Raw genomic sequence first — 15,812 nt, forward strand, 5'->3', positions numbered from 1 at the left:
TGCTCTCTACCGGCGTGTGGTAATATGACATCTATATAGTAACCTGCGTTGATTCTTGATCCCTCGCGTCATACTGCGTGCGCTCTCATTTCATTGCAAAGATCGTGACCTTTTCGTGCCGAAACTTGATAGCCGTGCGCATGTTAGTCATTGATTCCGCTGAGTTGTTCACTTCCATCACAACACACAAACAGCGTAGTGGTAGCCTTTTAATTTTGTCATTTTAATAACAAAATAAATCCCCATTAGGGCAATACAAAATATACATTTAAATTTGTTAAAACACTTTTTTCAGTTTAAAAAAAATCAAGTTATTCTGCCTTGATTACATGAGTATAAAAACGGGAAAGGAAATATTTACAATTAAGCCAACAATTTCATTGAAACTAGAATTACATTCTAATAAATGCCCATATCAATTCACATTGAGGTTTAACAATGGACCAGATAAAAATAGTCAAGCCATTACTAAAGCGTTAACATGCATTGCCAAGCTAAATTTGCCAAAGTGAGAAGAGACATCCCTTTATACATCTGCTCTCTCTCACTTCAACACACACAAAATAAAACATCAACTATCAAATATAGAACATATTTGTACACAGAGAAGACATTAGTTTGCCCTGAGAATGTCACCGTACAGAGACCCTAAAGGGACATGTGCAAAAAAAATGTTTCTAAGTGTAGACGAGAAACTCTGTTGCACACCAGATACTTCACCAAAAAAAGAGATTTTCAGATTTTGCCCATGTCCTCTTAAGGTTTTTGAGTTTCTGGCGATCACGAGAACATTTATGGTGCTAACGGATTAAGAATGTGCCCACTTTGCACAGTTGAAGACACCACCAGTCTTTTATATTCAAAGCAGTACAAGACAATCACAGGTATTCTGTGAAGGCAGATTAACATGGTGCAAAATAACAATAAGCAAAATATTTCATAGGCTCTACTTCCAAACAAACTATCATTTAAAAATGTCTCAGGCGTACTGTGCACTGAAGATGTTTAAAGGATCCTCTTCACACAACACACAGTGCTGACTGCTGGTCCGCCCTGGGAGAGCAGGCCTGGAGATCAGAGCAGCTCCAGCAACAGACATGAGCATCCGTTTGGAATAGAGGCAGAGAGGAGGAAGAGGAGGCTGCGTGGGTGAAGGGCCCACGGCAGCAGCAGTCATCATTCATGCTTTTACCTCCTTCTGCAATGAGACAAGAACTAAACCTCCATTTGGCTCCGTAAACCTGGGAGAGGGAGAGAGAAAGGATGAGAGCATACAGAAGATATGTAAGTGTATAAGTATCTTTCTTTACTGTTGTAAACTATGGTTAAGTTCTCTAAGTGCTTGTGAGTGTATGCATTCATTACTCGTAATGCTTGCTCTTGAGACAGTCGATGACAGCAGGCCTAATTTTGGCCACTCCCCCTTGGCTGCGGTTTCCTCTTCCTGTGATGACTGACAGCTGAGGTTTGCATAGACCCTGTTTGTACTCTAAGCAAACATACACAGTATTTCAGTTCAGCAATACATTTTAAATAAAAATACTAAGACAAATCCACCTGAAAAGCCTCTACAATTAACAGTACCAAATAAATGTCAACGCTAACAGTCTGCAGATATCATAAAGATGGTGTTCAGCTATGACAATGCCACAAGAAGAAACGCAGTAAATTAGCTTTAAGAAAGTGAAGGGAAAATTCAATAAACTGTTTTCAAATGGGAGATGTTAGGGGTTACCAGGCAAGGATTCCAGGAAAGGTAAACATTTAAAGCTAATCACAAATTAAAAATGACAACCTAACAGACAACCCTTCACTGCCTCAAACCACAACTCCAACTGCCTTCTCAACTGTCTTTGAGGGCCTAGTGCTATCTCCTCGTGTATGTGCACACCTGTGCTTTTCACTTTGAGGATCCTCTGGAGGTGTTCTAGGGCCTCGCTGACATGCAGGCCATGGAGATCTAGAACATTCTGTGGCAGAAGTGAGGCATTCACTCGCTCAAAGATGCACAGTGCAGCACGATGGTTCGCCTCTCGCATCTTCTGACCATGCAAATGGCCCTGTAAAACACACACAGACACACACACACATTCTGCTCATTCCTGTTTGATAATGTATGTATGTATGTCAGGATACTGGTGTATTTAAGGTTGCAAATAATCTCGTCAATCAGGTCATATCACTTGTCCTTTTGAATGTGTCTGTACATGTATCATTTTGTGTAAATGTGTGTCTGACTCACTCAGGGTGTTTTCACATATAGTTCCTTTTAAAAGAACCGAACTCAGTCCACTAAAAGGGGACCAAAAAGTGGACTAAAACAAAAGGGACTCATTTTCATTATGTGAGAATATATTTTCAGAATGAATTCTGATCTGAAGTTATTGCAAATATCTGTCAGTCAACATGCCAGCCAATCACACTGTCTAACTCACTGTTGCTATGGCCAACTATAAATCACATGTCTAAAATGACGAGTGAACAGCAGCCTGTTAACTGCCATGCTCAGTATGAAGGCTACTCGTATGTTTTCTACACGCAAGAAGAGTTCGACAGAGCCCAGCAGATCATGAAAAATTGTGAGCAATGTAATCCAAAGTTCGCTAATTCTTCATTAGTTAGGCTATCAATAGCTTGGATGAAAAGAAATTCAGCGGAACGCACCAAATTTGTAACCAAATTACAAATGTCTGTAGGCCTATTATGAACCTAATGATAATAGGCTAGCCTACAATGCAAAATGAAACGATCTGAGTTAGTTTAGAAGCCTGAAAGGGACCAAGTGGGAAAACACCCTCACTCTTTCTCCATTTCTTTCTTTCTGTGTGTGTGTGTGTGTGTGTGTGGTGGCGGCTAGTGTCTGCCACAGTGAATGACATCACACACATCAGAACACAACAGAAAGGAAATTCCTACACAGCATTAAATAGATGACGACAACGCAAGACTGTATTGGGAGGATACAGGGGAAGCTGGTATCTCTTGACTTTGCTGACCACTCTGTCTCTCATTCTATGTACAGAAATGCTGCTGTATAGAGGAGGACAAGGCCAGGCTAGAGGTTACCAACCAAAAGATGTGCCTAAATTCAAACAGTCAATGCATGCTGCTGGATTTGCTCAAAAGCTCTGATGTGTTTTTTGTAACATCCCTACCACCCCTGATGTAGTGTTCTTGGATAAAGATAAATCATAAGGAAGTGCTAATCCTAGAGATAGGCTGTGTTGATGACCAATATATTGACATTACCAATATTCAGCCTTCTATGATAAACTAAGGATCAGCTCATAACAGCAAAGATCAGTGATTTAGGCTACGTCTACACAAAACCAACGGGTGTATTTTCTCTTAGCGATTTCTCTATGGTACGCATTATGATCTGAATGGGTAAAAAAAAAAATATGTATCATATTTAACCGTTGCCCACAGGCAACATTGTACCATTGTGGAACACCATCATAACCAAATCATAATATATTCAAATCATCATGTAGATTATTTTAAATGACTGTTTATTAAAATTAGCAGTAGTAAAAAGCATTACAATAAGTAAAAAATCCCCTCCATTCCCTCAATGACTTTAAGTATGGCCCATTGTGATTCCATTACGGTACAATGATGCCTGTGGGCAACATGCAGATTTTTGCTATTTTTTAAAATATACATTATACATACAAATGATTGAAATCTTATCAATGAAGGTTGTCAGTTTTTTTGAAGAATGTAAACTTGAGGGAAATTAGTGAGAAAAGTCACACTTTTCTAGGGAGAAAATATGATACCCAGCCAAACGTGTGCATGTGCTGAAATAAGGGTCAAAATAGCCGCCTGTGGGGCATGTGACCACTATTTTGCATTTTCATTGGTTAGTATTGAGTTGTCCAGTTCTTAAAGAGGTATTTACTTCTTTAAGGGATGTCTCATTTTATTTCAACAAGGCAAAATAGGCTATGTTGCCTATAGGCAACACCGTACCATAGAGGGTTAACGATACCGGTAAAGACACACAGAGGTGAAAGTGGCTAAAAGTGCTGTAGTGCATATGCCAGACCAGTTGATGGCGCCGGGCCGTGGCTTCACATTTAATTCGCGTAGAAGACAAAACATTGTTGAAACAGTTTGTTATAAGTATAAGCCTATACAGGCCCTTAACTCAGCTAAGGAGGTGATAGCCCTTGTTTTTTTTACATTAGTGATCCCCCCCCCCCTTTATCTATTTATTTCATCTTTATTAGTATTTATTGGTTTTTATTTCTTGTAGTTCTTTATTACTTGTATTTTCACTCCAACACAACTCTGCAATTATTTATTATTTTTCTCAGACAAGCTGCTGTTTTTTATCAGTGTTAATTGTGGTGTGGTTTGTGTTGTATCCTTCATGTGATGTCTTCCTGCTGCATCCAAATTGCCCTTTTTAGGACAAAGAATAAACTGAACTGAACTGAACTAAGCAGTTGCATAAAATAAGGAGACTACAGACAATTCGGTTTTCAATTCAACTGTTAAAATAATAAAGTCTATTTTCAAGGTATGTGACTGCTATGTGGAATTTCAATTGCTTACGTATTGCATTAGGTCTGAGCACCACTAGAGAAAACATTAACATGCATCAGTCATAGATTGTAGTAAGGTAATGTTTAACTAAGTTCAGCTAACGGCGTGTTTCTAACAGCCACAAAAGGCTGATACATTGTGCACATAAATCATGACACGGGAAAGAAAAAAAACATTTTAATATGATAAACAAATGGTTTGGTTTGTTCTGACAAGCAGCGTGTCAGGTCGAGTGCGGTGGCGGAGTTGAGGGGTGGGGCTATGTCGTCATAAAATTGCTGGCTGTGCAGTCTACACAGCAAAAGTTAGCCAGCGGTTTCAAAAAATCCCCCTTCAGAACCCGGTTACAAAATCTACCGGTTACAGCCTCCTAAAATGCTGGCGTCGTGTACACGCAAGTGTAGACGGGCCCTTAGTCTATGCATGTGATTGGGTGAGTTGGCAGCCTGGGGCATATTCACAAACTAACCATTAGTGGGTTATGATTGACAGGCCTGCCTGAGAGCTAACGGAATTCTGCTCCAGATCAGATGTAATAAGCAGCCTTGCTGTGTAGTGCAGGTGATGTGTTAAGAGCTGCATTTCACCTCTGGAAACATGTGAGAAAAGTGATTGATGGGTTCAAATAAAATATTGAAATGTGTGTGGTAGTTCATGTATATGTGAGTGTCTCACCTGTTGAGCATAGAAGCTTGCCACCTGTCTCTTGCCACGCCTATGGGCCTCAGCTGCTTTGCTAAAGCATTCCTGTTGTTTGAACCTATGCAGGTTGGCCTCTGCCCGAAGGTCCTGATACTCAGGCTCGTCTGTTTCCTGGAACACTGGCTCAGGCTCCTGCTGTTTCTGAACCCGAACAGACAGACAGCCAGACAGATAGACAGACACACACACAGAAAATGTTTTGTTAGGAGAACTGAAAAAGGCATTGTGAGACGTTTTGAGGCATTGTGAGAGGAACAAAAAGAAACCAACCCTTTCCTTGCTGGGTGTTCTTGGTGTGTGAGTGTGGTTATGTTGGGGGCCAGAGTCTGTTGCCACAACATTTTTGACAGGCCCCACATCCAGAAGACAGTGCAGGTATTTCTCAGTCTGCTCCAGACTGTAACTGCCGTAAACAACAGAATGAGCTCAAATACACTCTGAACACTAGTGCAGGGCAGATTCAAACACCAGAAATAACTCCAGGTCCGCTTACTCCAGTCATGTTTGACTGGATTAGGACAAAGGTTTGACAGCTTTGTGAACAGCACCTAAGAGCAAACAAATGCACTATGACTGCCTGTGGATGATGCATGGTAGAGTCCCACCTTGGGAAACTGACTGTTGTTCATTGCAGGCCTACTAAGAATATACACTGCTCAAAAAAATTAAGGGAACACTTACAGTTTTCCACATTGTTAAAACACATTTTTTGAATTTTCTCCATTCTCAAACTACATTCACAGAATGTCTGGCAGTTCTTGCAAAATAAAACACTCGCCTCAAAAGTTTTACTTGTGCTCAGAATCAAACAGTGTCAGAGTACTGATGCAGTGTATGATTGAAGTGTTCCCTTAATTTTTTGAGCAGTATATTTACACCTATTAGCAGAACAGAGTCGCATATTACATTGTTATAGTTGGCTAAGTGTCTATAGTTGCCAATTATTTGTTGGATTATTTGATTCATGTGAGTTTATTACGATTTAAAAGGGGAACTATTCCGTTTTTTTTAGCTTAATTTACCTTCGGAGTCATTGGAATGGTTATATGACCTTTTCTGGGGTGAGTGGTGGCCATTTTGCTTCCCCTTAGCGTCTGTGAGCTGAAAAACCAGCCTTGCAACTTTGAGACAGAAAGTCTTGCGGTCTCGCGATGTAACAAATTGCTTTACTGCACTACACACACTCACTCCAGCTAGAACAAGGTAGTGATGGACTTTCTCAGTCATTCATCATGGCAGAGCCAGCGAAAAGCAAAAAAAGAGAGTAAACCATTGTCAGAGGAACAGGGAAAGAGGAAACTGCAGACTGACTGATTGAGGAGTATCGTAAAATATATACTCTGAAGCTGTAGGGGGAGCTCTACAGAGAAACCTGCAAGTAAAAAGCGAGAAAACAGCGAAGAAATTGCCTAAAATGCATAAGGGGGCTTTAACCGATCTCGCTACCACCAAGTTAAAACGTAAGACTTGGCTGTAAGCATTTGATTTGTGATGTATAGTAGGAATATGGGAGATTCAAATGCTTATAGATGGCAGTGGAAAGAACATCTCTGCTAGTGATGTCATGGAACACTGAGATCACTGTCTTACCTGTTGTGTCTGAAGATGTCTTTGAGGAAGAGTCTGTCGATGGTGGGGAAGAGTGAGAACAGCTGTTTCTCCTTCAACATGGCAGCCCCATCTCTCAGCTCTGGATCCCAGTGACTCAATCTGGACTGTATGTAAACACACACACACACACACACACTTCTTACTCACAAAACACACACATCTCACACAATGCTGGGCTCATCGGCATGTGTGTGTGTTTGTGGTGGTGGTGTGGTGGTGTTGGTGTATTTGAGTGGGTGAGAATATGAGTTACCTTTTCGATGTCTTGTAGTGCCTGTTCTTCTGACATGATATCCCTTAGAGACACATATGGCTGGGAAAGATTCCTGTGCTGGAGTGTCTTCAGTGTAATCTGATTTGCCACAATTGGAGTGTCTTCAGTGTAATCTGATTGGCCAACGAGAGATGCATAGCCATCGACACCAATCAGAAAGTGAGGTTTAGTCCCGTCTTGTGGTCTGGACATACCACTCTGTGATTCACCCCAGTGGACGGAGCCTGTGTTATCAGGGTGGCAAGAAAATAAGCAGAACGTACAACGGATCAATAAATGATCATGGGGGAGGTTGGCCATTTCATTAAAAGTATTTTCACCATGTCTAATTGAGCATGTGTTTGAGTGTGTGTCTGTGTGTGTGTGTCTGTGTGTGTGTATGTACGTACTTTCCTGTAGTAGGTGGTAGGATAGTGAAGCTTGTCTCTGCTTCTCCTGAAAAGACACCATAAAGATGAATGCTGTCAGGGTCACTCATTATAGTTCTGTGTGTCTCTGCGTGTATTCGCATGCAAGACCTCTGGCTCACCTGGATGGTTTCTTTCCATTTTTGATGCAGGAGTCGAGCAAGGTTCAGGTCCATCTTAACAGAACAGTCATCCGAGAACTCACCTTAAAAAGAGAGAGAGCGTACGAGAGACAGAGAGAGAGAGAGAGAGAGAGAGAGAGAGAGAGAGAGTGTTTCACTGCATTGTGTTGCAAACCCTCTGTATATGTGTGTGGGTGTGAGGGGGAAGTGCACATACCTGGGTTGATGCCAACAGGGCCAAACAGCTCCGTGAGTTGTAGTGCAAGCTCAGTAGGCAGTTTGAGTTCCAGAGTCTGAATGTCCAGTGGCTTAGATCCCTTTGTTCTCTCCTTTCGTCTCTCCCTCTCTCTCTCCTGCTTCTCCCTCTCCTTTTCATCCTCCTCTCTCTTCGTCAACTTCTCCAGATGAGACAGTATCGACTGAGTAACAGCGTCCACGTCCTCCACTCTTCTCCTCATGTCCTCCTTTCCATCTCCCTCTACCCCTCCATCTTCTTCTTCCTGGAATCCCACTGTCCATCCAGACGCTTCAGGGCAGGCATCCAAGAACAAGTATGTCCCGGTGCCAGCAAATTCAGACAGATGCCTCTGACTCTGTGAAGACTCTTGCTGCTGTACAGCCTCTTGTGACTGACTGGTCATTGTGGCTTGGGCTGTTGGTTCGTGTGCAAACGGCTCTGGTGGGCTTTTAGAGTCCCGCGTGGGCTGTGCCTCGTCTTCATCAACCTCTGACCTCACATGTGTGCCGTCTGTAGCCTCGTCTGGTCTGCTGACCCTCACGTCAGCTGGGTCACGACTGCGGACATCTGCTTCCGTGTCTTCTCTCGTGCTCTCTGCGATTCCAATCCCGACAGCTTTGACCTCCTCTCTTTCACTGTCCTTTATCTTCTCTCTCTCCGCCTCATCCTTCTCTTCTGCCTTCTCCCTCTCACCCTCTTTAAGCCTACCCAATTCTTCCTCATCTTCAGTTTCTGCCTCTTCGTCCTCACGGCTCAGTCTCTCTCCAGAATCCAGTAACAGGTTGGTGGTCCACTCCAGGTCTTGTTGGCATTTCTCATACAGGTCGTTTAGCGTTTCCACGGCGACGCCTGTAAAGTGGCGCATGAGGATACTCAGACCCTCGTCTTTCGTCCGGGCCTCCATGAGCTCCTCCTCCTCCACTTGGGCCCCTCGATCGTGGGTGACCCGTCGGCCAAGACATGCGCTCTCCGCCTCAGAGACAGCGGGGACAAAGTGTGATGCATTTCCTGTCAGGACTTTCTCGCCAGCCCCTTCCCACAACCCCCCGTGCTCCAGTCGCCAGAGAAGGGCAAAATCACAGGACTCTGTCTGTGTGGAGATACTGCAGGATGGAACCACCTCTATGAACGTGTCCTGAGTTTGGCACTCAGGCTGTAGTGGCGATTCAGTCTGTGTGTGGTGGGGTGACACTGATGCAGGTGCCTGATTGGTGAATGTGAGGGCCAGTCGGCAGGATTTGCCTGACCGCCGGTTAACTCTCCTCTTTTCCGAGACATGACCGCCGCCTGATCGTTCTCCATCCTCTCTTCCCTCCAGCCCTTTTGCATCACTCACTTCCTCCAACCCATCCTTGCCTTCTTTTATCTCCTTCCCTTCATCCTTTCTGTCCTTCTCCATCTCCTCCTCTTCTTTGTTACTTTCTTCCCCACTCTCCTGTGCTCTGTCCTCCTCTCCCTTTTCAGCTCCCGTCCGCTCTTCCTCTCTGCTCGGGTTGGGAACATGTGTGGTGTCCTCGGTCAGGCAGCTGGGTGACGGCGGCTGGGTGTCAGGCCCAGAGCTGGGGCTGCTCTCCTCCTCGCTGTCAGACAGCTCGATGGGGCCGTCCACCTCCGCATCTCCCTGGAGCAGGTCCATTAGCTTCTGAAACTCGGAGAAGTCTGGCCCACCCCCAGCTCGCCGCACCTCGGCGCCACCGGCGTCATCTTGGCCGTGTGCCTCCTTGTCTCCGAGCCTGCGGTTGCTGGTGCGCTGACCTCGGGGCCCCTGACTCTCGCAGGGCCAGTCTCCAATAAACGTGAGTGGCGCTCCCTGTGCATCGCCCCCCTTGGCAACCTCCGCTTGCACCTCTGCACTGCCTGCAGCAAAAATCTCTTCGTCACTGCCCGTGGCACAGTCCGCTTCTACAAACCCCTGTGCGGCAGCTGAGCTCAGCGCTGCAGCAGGCTGGGAATTAGCTGGACGCCTCCCTCTGTCTCTCTCCTTCCTCTCACGCTGACCGATAGACTGAGAGAACATCACAGGCAGCTCCACATGTAAGCGCTGGTCCACGTCCTGGGGGTCCTGATAGAGATCCACAGAGTCCAGGAGCTCAGGTGGCTGTCCCATAAAGAAACTGCGCACAGGCACAGAGGACACGTCAGGGAGAGAAACAGGAGGAGGGGGTTCCAGCAGGTCCGGCCGCGGCAGGTCAGAGGTCACAGGAGGCCTGAAGAAAAAGGAAACTGGGATGAAGATGTGTCCTACATTGAAACGTTAGTCTTTTGCTGCACCCATCATAAATGAAAATAAGCAACTTAAGCATCTAGGTGCTCCGGTGATTTTACTGCATGACTGGTCCTCTCCTGTGAAGCACCAGATTGTGGAACTACCATTTTTAACATGACTGAACTCTTCTCACTTTTGATCCAAATCTAATAATTCAGACTCAGACTCAACTTTCATACTTCTATATTAGGGCAACAAATATCTTTTTGTGTTACACAATGATAATATACAGCAGACTAAATCTCCCTTATGCTCCTCACTATGAGTTCTATACAAATTGGAGCTTATCCGATAATGCAGTCCGTTATCACTACTTGAAGATGCACCCTGTAAGATTCTTTGGCAAATGTAGAGAAACAGACATTTAATATATGTATGGGGTTCTCACTCTCTGTGAAGGTCGGGTCGTGCAGAGCCCATGATGGAGTGGACAGAGACATGCTTATCATAGCTATCCAGCATCCGTCGAATCTTCTCTCGATTCACACCGTGCTTTGTGTGTCTGCAGAGGAAGAGGGACAGTTCTGAAATGGTGTGTAAGTGGGGCTATGAAGCTAACGGTAAGGGAAATAAGGGATAAGAATCTTACTTCTCCAGCTCTCTGGGCTTGAACTTCCACCAAGTGTCTGGCTCTCTGAACACAACTTTGTATTTCTGATTCAAGGCCTGACAGAAATACAGAAATTAAAATGGACTACAGGCAAAAGTCATCCCTATTTTGTGATGATGACACTGTATGTCTGTGTATGTAGAGAGAGAGAGAGAGAGAGAGAGAGAGAGAGAGAGAGAGAGAGAGAGAGAGAGAGAGAGAGAGAGAGAGAGAGAGAGAGAGAGAGCTCACCATGGCCACATAGGGTCTCATCTCCCAACTCTGCAAGTTAGTGTTATCAATAATGACAGGACTTTGGCCCCTCTCCATAGCCTCTTTAGCTGTCACAAAAGAATTGTTTACATATTAAATACCAACATTGTGATGGCAAGGACCTGTACTTTAGAGCCTGTCCACCTTGGTTGGACATATTAAGTCATGCAGGATGTTGAAGTATACTGTACAATGGGGGGTTGGAACATCACTGTAAGGTGTGGGTTGGGGTTGGAGTATCATTTGCATTTATTCATTTAGAAGACAGGTTTTTTTTGTTTTTAAGTGACTTACATGTCAATTATATTACAAGGACCATTGTCCCCAGACGGTTGAAGCTGGGAAATAAACCGACAACTTTTCTGGCTACTGCATGCTAGCCCAGTTCCTTAACCACTATACTACCACCGCCCATCATACATGCCACCTCGAGGTGAGATAGCCAGTGCCTAATCTTGAAACAGGTTTGTCATAGGAGGATAATCTTGAGGGCGTAGCTGCTAAGAATGTGGTGTATATTTTTGTACCTCTTTGCTGGTTCCACTCATGTGCTGTTCCCAGCTCCGATGGGTCGTAGCAGTAGTCTCCATGGCGACAGAAATACTCATCTGTGCTTAAAGACACACCCCCATGGTTGTGGTCTAACAGTGCCCTAAGCACAAAACACAAATGTTGCACGACTCAAGGATTGTGATAAGATCAAGATACTTTTTTATATATCAAAGAACACACACACACCTGGCTAAAGTTGATTTGCCGGATCCTGGAGCTCCTCTAAGCAGCACTACAACCCTGCCTTCGAAGCGGAGCCTGTGGTTAGGGGTGGGAGCTGTAGTGGGTTTGTTGCCGTAGACTGGAGGTTGCTGTGTGGTCCATGAGGTGGGGATGGTTGCTGTGGGTTTTAGAGGGGCCTGGCTGACAGACGCATAAGTTGACCAACGGGCTGCAAGGGTGGGATTTTGTACTACCGGCGTGATGAAGGACGGCACCTCTACTCGTGGGTGGAACTCTGGTGCCGTGATGTTCCAGGGGGCTCCCACTGCACGAGGCTGCTCATCTCTGCGATAGGCCTGGAAGGCTGAACCGCTGCCCCCTAGTCCAACTGACCCCCCAATTAGGTGACTGAAGTCCAGTCGATCACTCTGATTAACTGAAGTAGCCCCGGCAGCAAAGCTTAGCTCCCCCACTGGGGAATTCCCTCTGCTGGCCTGTTTCTGTTTAGGGCTGAAAGTCTGGTGATGCAAACTGGGGTTACTCAGCAAAGTCTGCTGAGGAGGGAACTGAGGAGTTGGAAGAGAGGACAGAGGCACAGAAGTAGACAGAGAAGATGGTTCTGACTGAAGGTGGTGTGGGAGTGCATGTGGTGTGTGAACTGCTAAGGTACTGGAGTCTGTAGTTTTGGGGTGGGAGGTGATGGATTGAGGAAGGTCAGGATTTAAGAGGGCTGCTGCAATCTCAAAACCAGAGACAGGAGGTGGCAAAGTAGGTGGACCCTTGGCAGCATCAGAGAGTTCCAGGAGGGAGTCCATTGCATTCTCCACTGTGAGAGTTGATGGTGGGAATGAGACAGAGAGGGAGAGAGAGAAATGTGAGAGATAGGTGGAGAAAATGTAAATTGTAGACAACTTAAACAACACGCGTGATCATGCTACATGACTAACCTGGCCTTTAAAACAGTTGTGCTATATAATAACTAACGGTACGCTGTTGTGCAGGGTTTCAATGTTAGCAATACTATCTAGTTAACTCACGTTACGACCACTTGTAACGGCAACACGGTTACAAGTACTAGTCACAGTAAAGATTAAGATAATTGTATTCTTTCTTATTGACTACACAGTTACTGATATTGCTCTGCTTTTACTCTAAAGTGGCAAAGAGTGACACTATGACAAATGAGCAATGCACAAGCCAACTGAATTAAATGGGCCTGCTCTGGGCTATCGTTCTTCCTGAAACTGTCACGAGGCCCGCATACCTGCACCACCCCTTTTCTAGTAGGCTAACCAATCAACGGTACTGGTGTTCGCTTACATAAAGTTGACCATTCAGATGTTGATATCAGTGGTGTATAGCCAAACTTACTATTGAAATCACACTCCGTCAGTACCATGTGAATGACCTCGGGGTCCAAATGTGAGAATACCTCCTCCATGTTTCTCAATATATGTTCCCTATCAGTAAATCCCAGAGCAGTGGAGTTGGAAATGCCATATCCAGAGTTACTTCTGTTTGGTTCACCCTGTGGGAAAGGTTCACTAGACCCGTAAACACGATTGTCGTTGCTCCGGGACTCGTTTAGCTGTCCAGGAACCCGCGCAGGACTCTGGCCATTTTTTCTCTTTTTAGGCATACTGATATGAGCCACAGTTTACCCTTCATCCAGTTTTCTCCACGGTACACTATTTACAACTCACAGTAGAAGCAAGAGGCGAAAACCTGTATCGTCACAGGACCACGCAACCTTTCTCAGAGAAAGTATCGTGCATTAGTACGAGCGCCTCGCGCGGTTGGAAATAAAACAGCTATATTATTGTGAAGCAAGTTGAAACATTTTGATGAAATCGTGTTTTAAATATTGCTTGTTTGTCTCACATAGTCGAAAGGGTAAAATACATTTTTGAAAAAATCAAGTCAAAGATTTTTAAATGACCCCTAATACTCTCTAATTAATTATATTTAGGCTTTTTAAAGTCACTAAATAGAAAACCTAAATGTGGATGACTGAATGTTGATTATAATTAACTAAACTAGTTTTAATTAAACAGTTCTAACATATGATGGCTGTAGAGGTGACAAGTAACAGTAGCTGCTATTTTAATAGATAAACTACGCCGCCTCCAATCCCCGGAAGTGGTAGGCTACTTGCTTTACTTGCTCGGCTCTCTCCCGCCTTGTTGGTTCTCTGTTGCGCTGCTTCATGTGGGCCGAAGGCGGCGCTGCAGCCCTATGTTCAAGGGACACTGAAACGCCGCTGAGAGAGAGGAGAGCTTTTGTGCTGAAACTAAAAACCAACCCTGAACCTGACACATGAATTAAAACAATTCCTGCGTAAGGTAAATATTGCAAATATCTGTGAATCTGAGTGCTGGGGCATGTATCGATATTATCCAGGTTTTCGTAAACTAGTTGTTGGAAGAGAGCTATCTTTTTGTATTTACTGAGATGTTGAAAATCCTTGTGGGCAACAACTTCGGGGAGGGAGGGCGATGAGCCGCTGCTACTGGAACCTTGATTTCCAGAGCTGCTGGGGGAAGCAATGGGTTCTATACAAAGCTGAACTTTCAACTAACAAGTAAATTTATCCACATTTTCTCATACACAAAGTTTAGTTACTTTCGGGCTACTGTCATTGGGGTGTATATTTTTCCATCTGTTATTCATCTGTTTGATAGGAGCGAGTGTTTGTGTTTTTTATGTCTTTAAAGTGACAGTGTAAACGGGATCTTTTGAACAGTTCGAGGCCTAGCCTAACTGAAATGGCTAGGCCGTAATGTTAGTTGTGGAAAGGCTAGCTAGCATGCCATACCGTACAGTGTGAGAGCTAACGTGTGCTACTCAGCACTCAGCTACCCCAACGCGGGTTTGCCACATTATGTTTATTCGTAATCACTCATATGTGTAGATTGAATTGCATTAGATAAATGTAGTCGCCGATGTGTGGTGCACTTTAGCCCTCATAATGCTCATCTTATGAGGGTAAGATAAATGCTTATGAAAAGAACGCAGCGGATACTAGCTTTGTGATTAACATTAGCCAGCTAACTAGCTCCAGCCTGATGTTTTTATTTTGGAATTTATTTTGACACCGCTTCGACAAATTATGTTGAAGTCAACAGGAAATTTGCTTCTTTTTATGCACTTAACTGGCTTCAGAAAGGGATCGGGCTTTTCAAGAAGGCTCTAAAACGATATTTTGGAAAAGTGCGGCAGATTCCCTTTGCTGAACTTTTGTTTTCCGACCCATAGAGGCCAGTAGAGGACTGTCTGGATAAATAGTTGAACGAGCATGGAGTTCCCGCAACAACAGAAGCCGGCGGGGGAAGGCAAAATCATCTATCCTCCGGGTGTAAAAGAGATCACTGACAAAATCAGCAACGATGAAGTGGTGAAACGGTTAAAGGTAAAACCAAACAACTTTTTCGTTAGCATAATCACGTAGTCTATATTTGACCTGTTGGCCTAAACATGTGATGTGGGCCAAATCCAGTTCGTTCCAACTTTAGTGTCATACATTCTGTCATACAGTATGCACATATTTAGTAGCTGTTGTCGGTAGCATATGAGGTGGCTGCCGGATCTGTGTGTGTGTGTGTGTGTGTGTGTGTGTGTGTTTGTGTGTGTTTGAATGACCACTTTGCAGTGGGTCACTGTCCTGAGTAAGTCCTCTGACACACCTTCAGGGAAGGCTGTTCAGCAACCTATATAGAATCTCTTTCGAAATGGGAAGCTTACAATGGGAATGGGAGCTCAGGTAGAATTCAATGGTCATGGCTTAAATGTATCTGCCTGTTGCATCCTACTGTGCTCACACGTACAGGCTTCCTACGCAGTATGGAAAACCTGGAAAAGTATAGAATTTGATTTTAGTCATTTCCAGGCCTGGAAACAGGGCACTGTTTGCCAAAACCAGCCAACACAAAGACCGCTTCTTCCCCCAAGCAGTCACTCTGTTGAACACTCAGTAACAGCCCCCACCCTCTGATCATCTACCTCCTGTGTACTTCAACCTTACATTTACTTTTCTGTTTTTATTCTTTTTACTCTTTTTATGTT

The 15,812-nt window shown here is 44.4% G+C and overlaps 2 protein-coding genes across 2 annotated transcripts in view; one reads left to right on the forward strand and one right to left on the reverse strand.

Moving 5' to 3' along the window:
- Nucleotides 1-195: 195 nt before the first annotated feature.
- Nucleotides 196-13,513, reverse strand: n4bp2 (NEDD4 binding protein 2). The gene is made up of 16 exons (XM_042101122.1): nucleotides 13,122-13,513; nucleotides 11,775-12,576; nucleotides 11,564-11,688; nucleotides 11,016-11,104; nucleotides 10,764-10,840; nucleotides 10,563-10,676; nucleotides 7,888-10,115; nucleotides 7,671-7,753; nucleotides 7,531-7,576; nucleotides 7,121-7,365; nucleotides 6,847-6,971; nucleotides 5,527-5,659; nucleotides 5,230-5,397; nucleotides 1,892-2,060; nucleotides 1,366-1,489; nucleotides 196-1,241 (listed from the first exon to the last, which is right to left on the reverse strand). The coding sequence occupies exons 1-16, from the start codon at nucleotides 13,387-13,389 to the stop codon at nucleotides 1,181-1,183; spliced, it is 4,857 nt and encodes a 1,618-aa protein (XP_041957056.1). The 5' UTR covers nucleotides 13,390-13,513; the 3' UTR covers nucleotides 196-1,180.
- A 419-nt stretch (nucleotides 13,514-13,932) lies between these two features.
- pds5a (PDS5 cohesin associated factor A) overlaps nucleotides 13,933-15,812 on the forward strand; it is a 28,470-nt gene continuing 26,590 nt past the window's right edge. The window contains 2 exon segments of the mRNA XM_042101138.1: nucleotides 13,933-14,092; nucleotides 15,006-15,159. Of these exon segments, the coding sequence (XP_041957072.1) occupies nucleotides 15,046-15,159 (114 nt within the window). The 5' untranslated portion in view covers nucleotides 13,933-14,092; nucleotides 15,006-15,045.

Source organism: Alosa sapidissima, chromosome 1, assembly GCF_018492685.1.
Source record: "Alosa sapidissima isolate fAloSap1 chromosome 1, fAloSap1.pri, whole genome shotgun sequence".
Lineage (NCBI taxonomy): Eukaryota > Metazoa > Chordata > Actinopteri > Clupeiformes > Clupeidae > Alosa > Alosa sapidissima.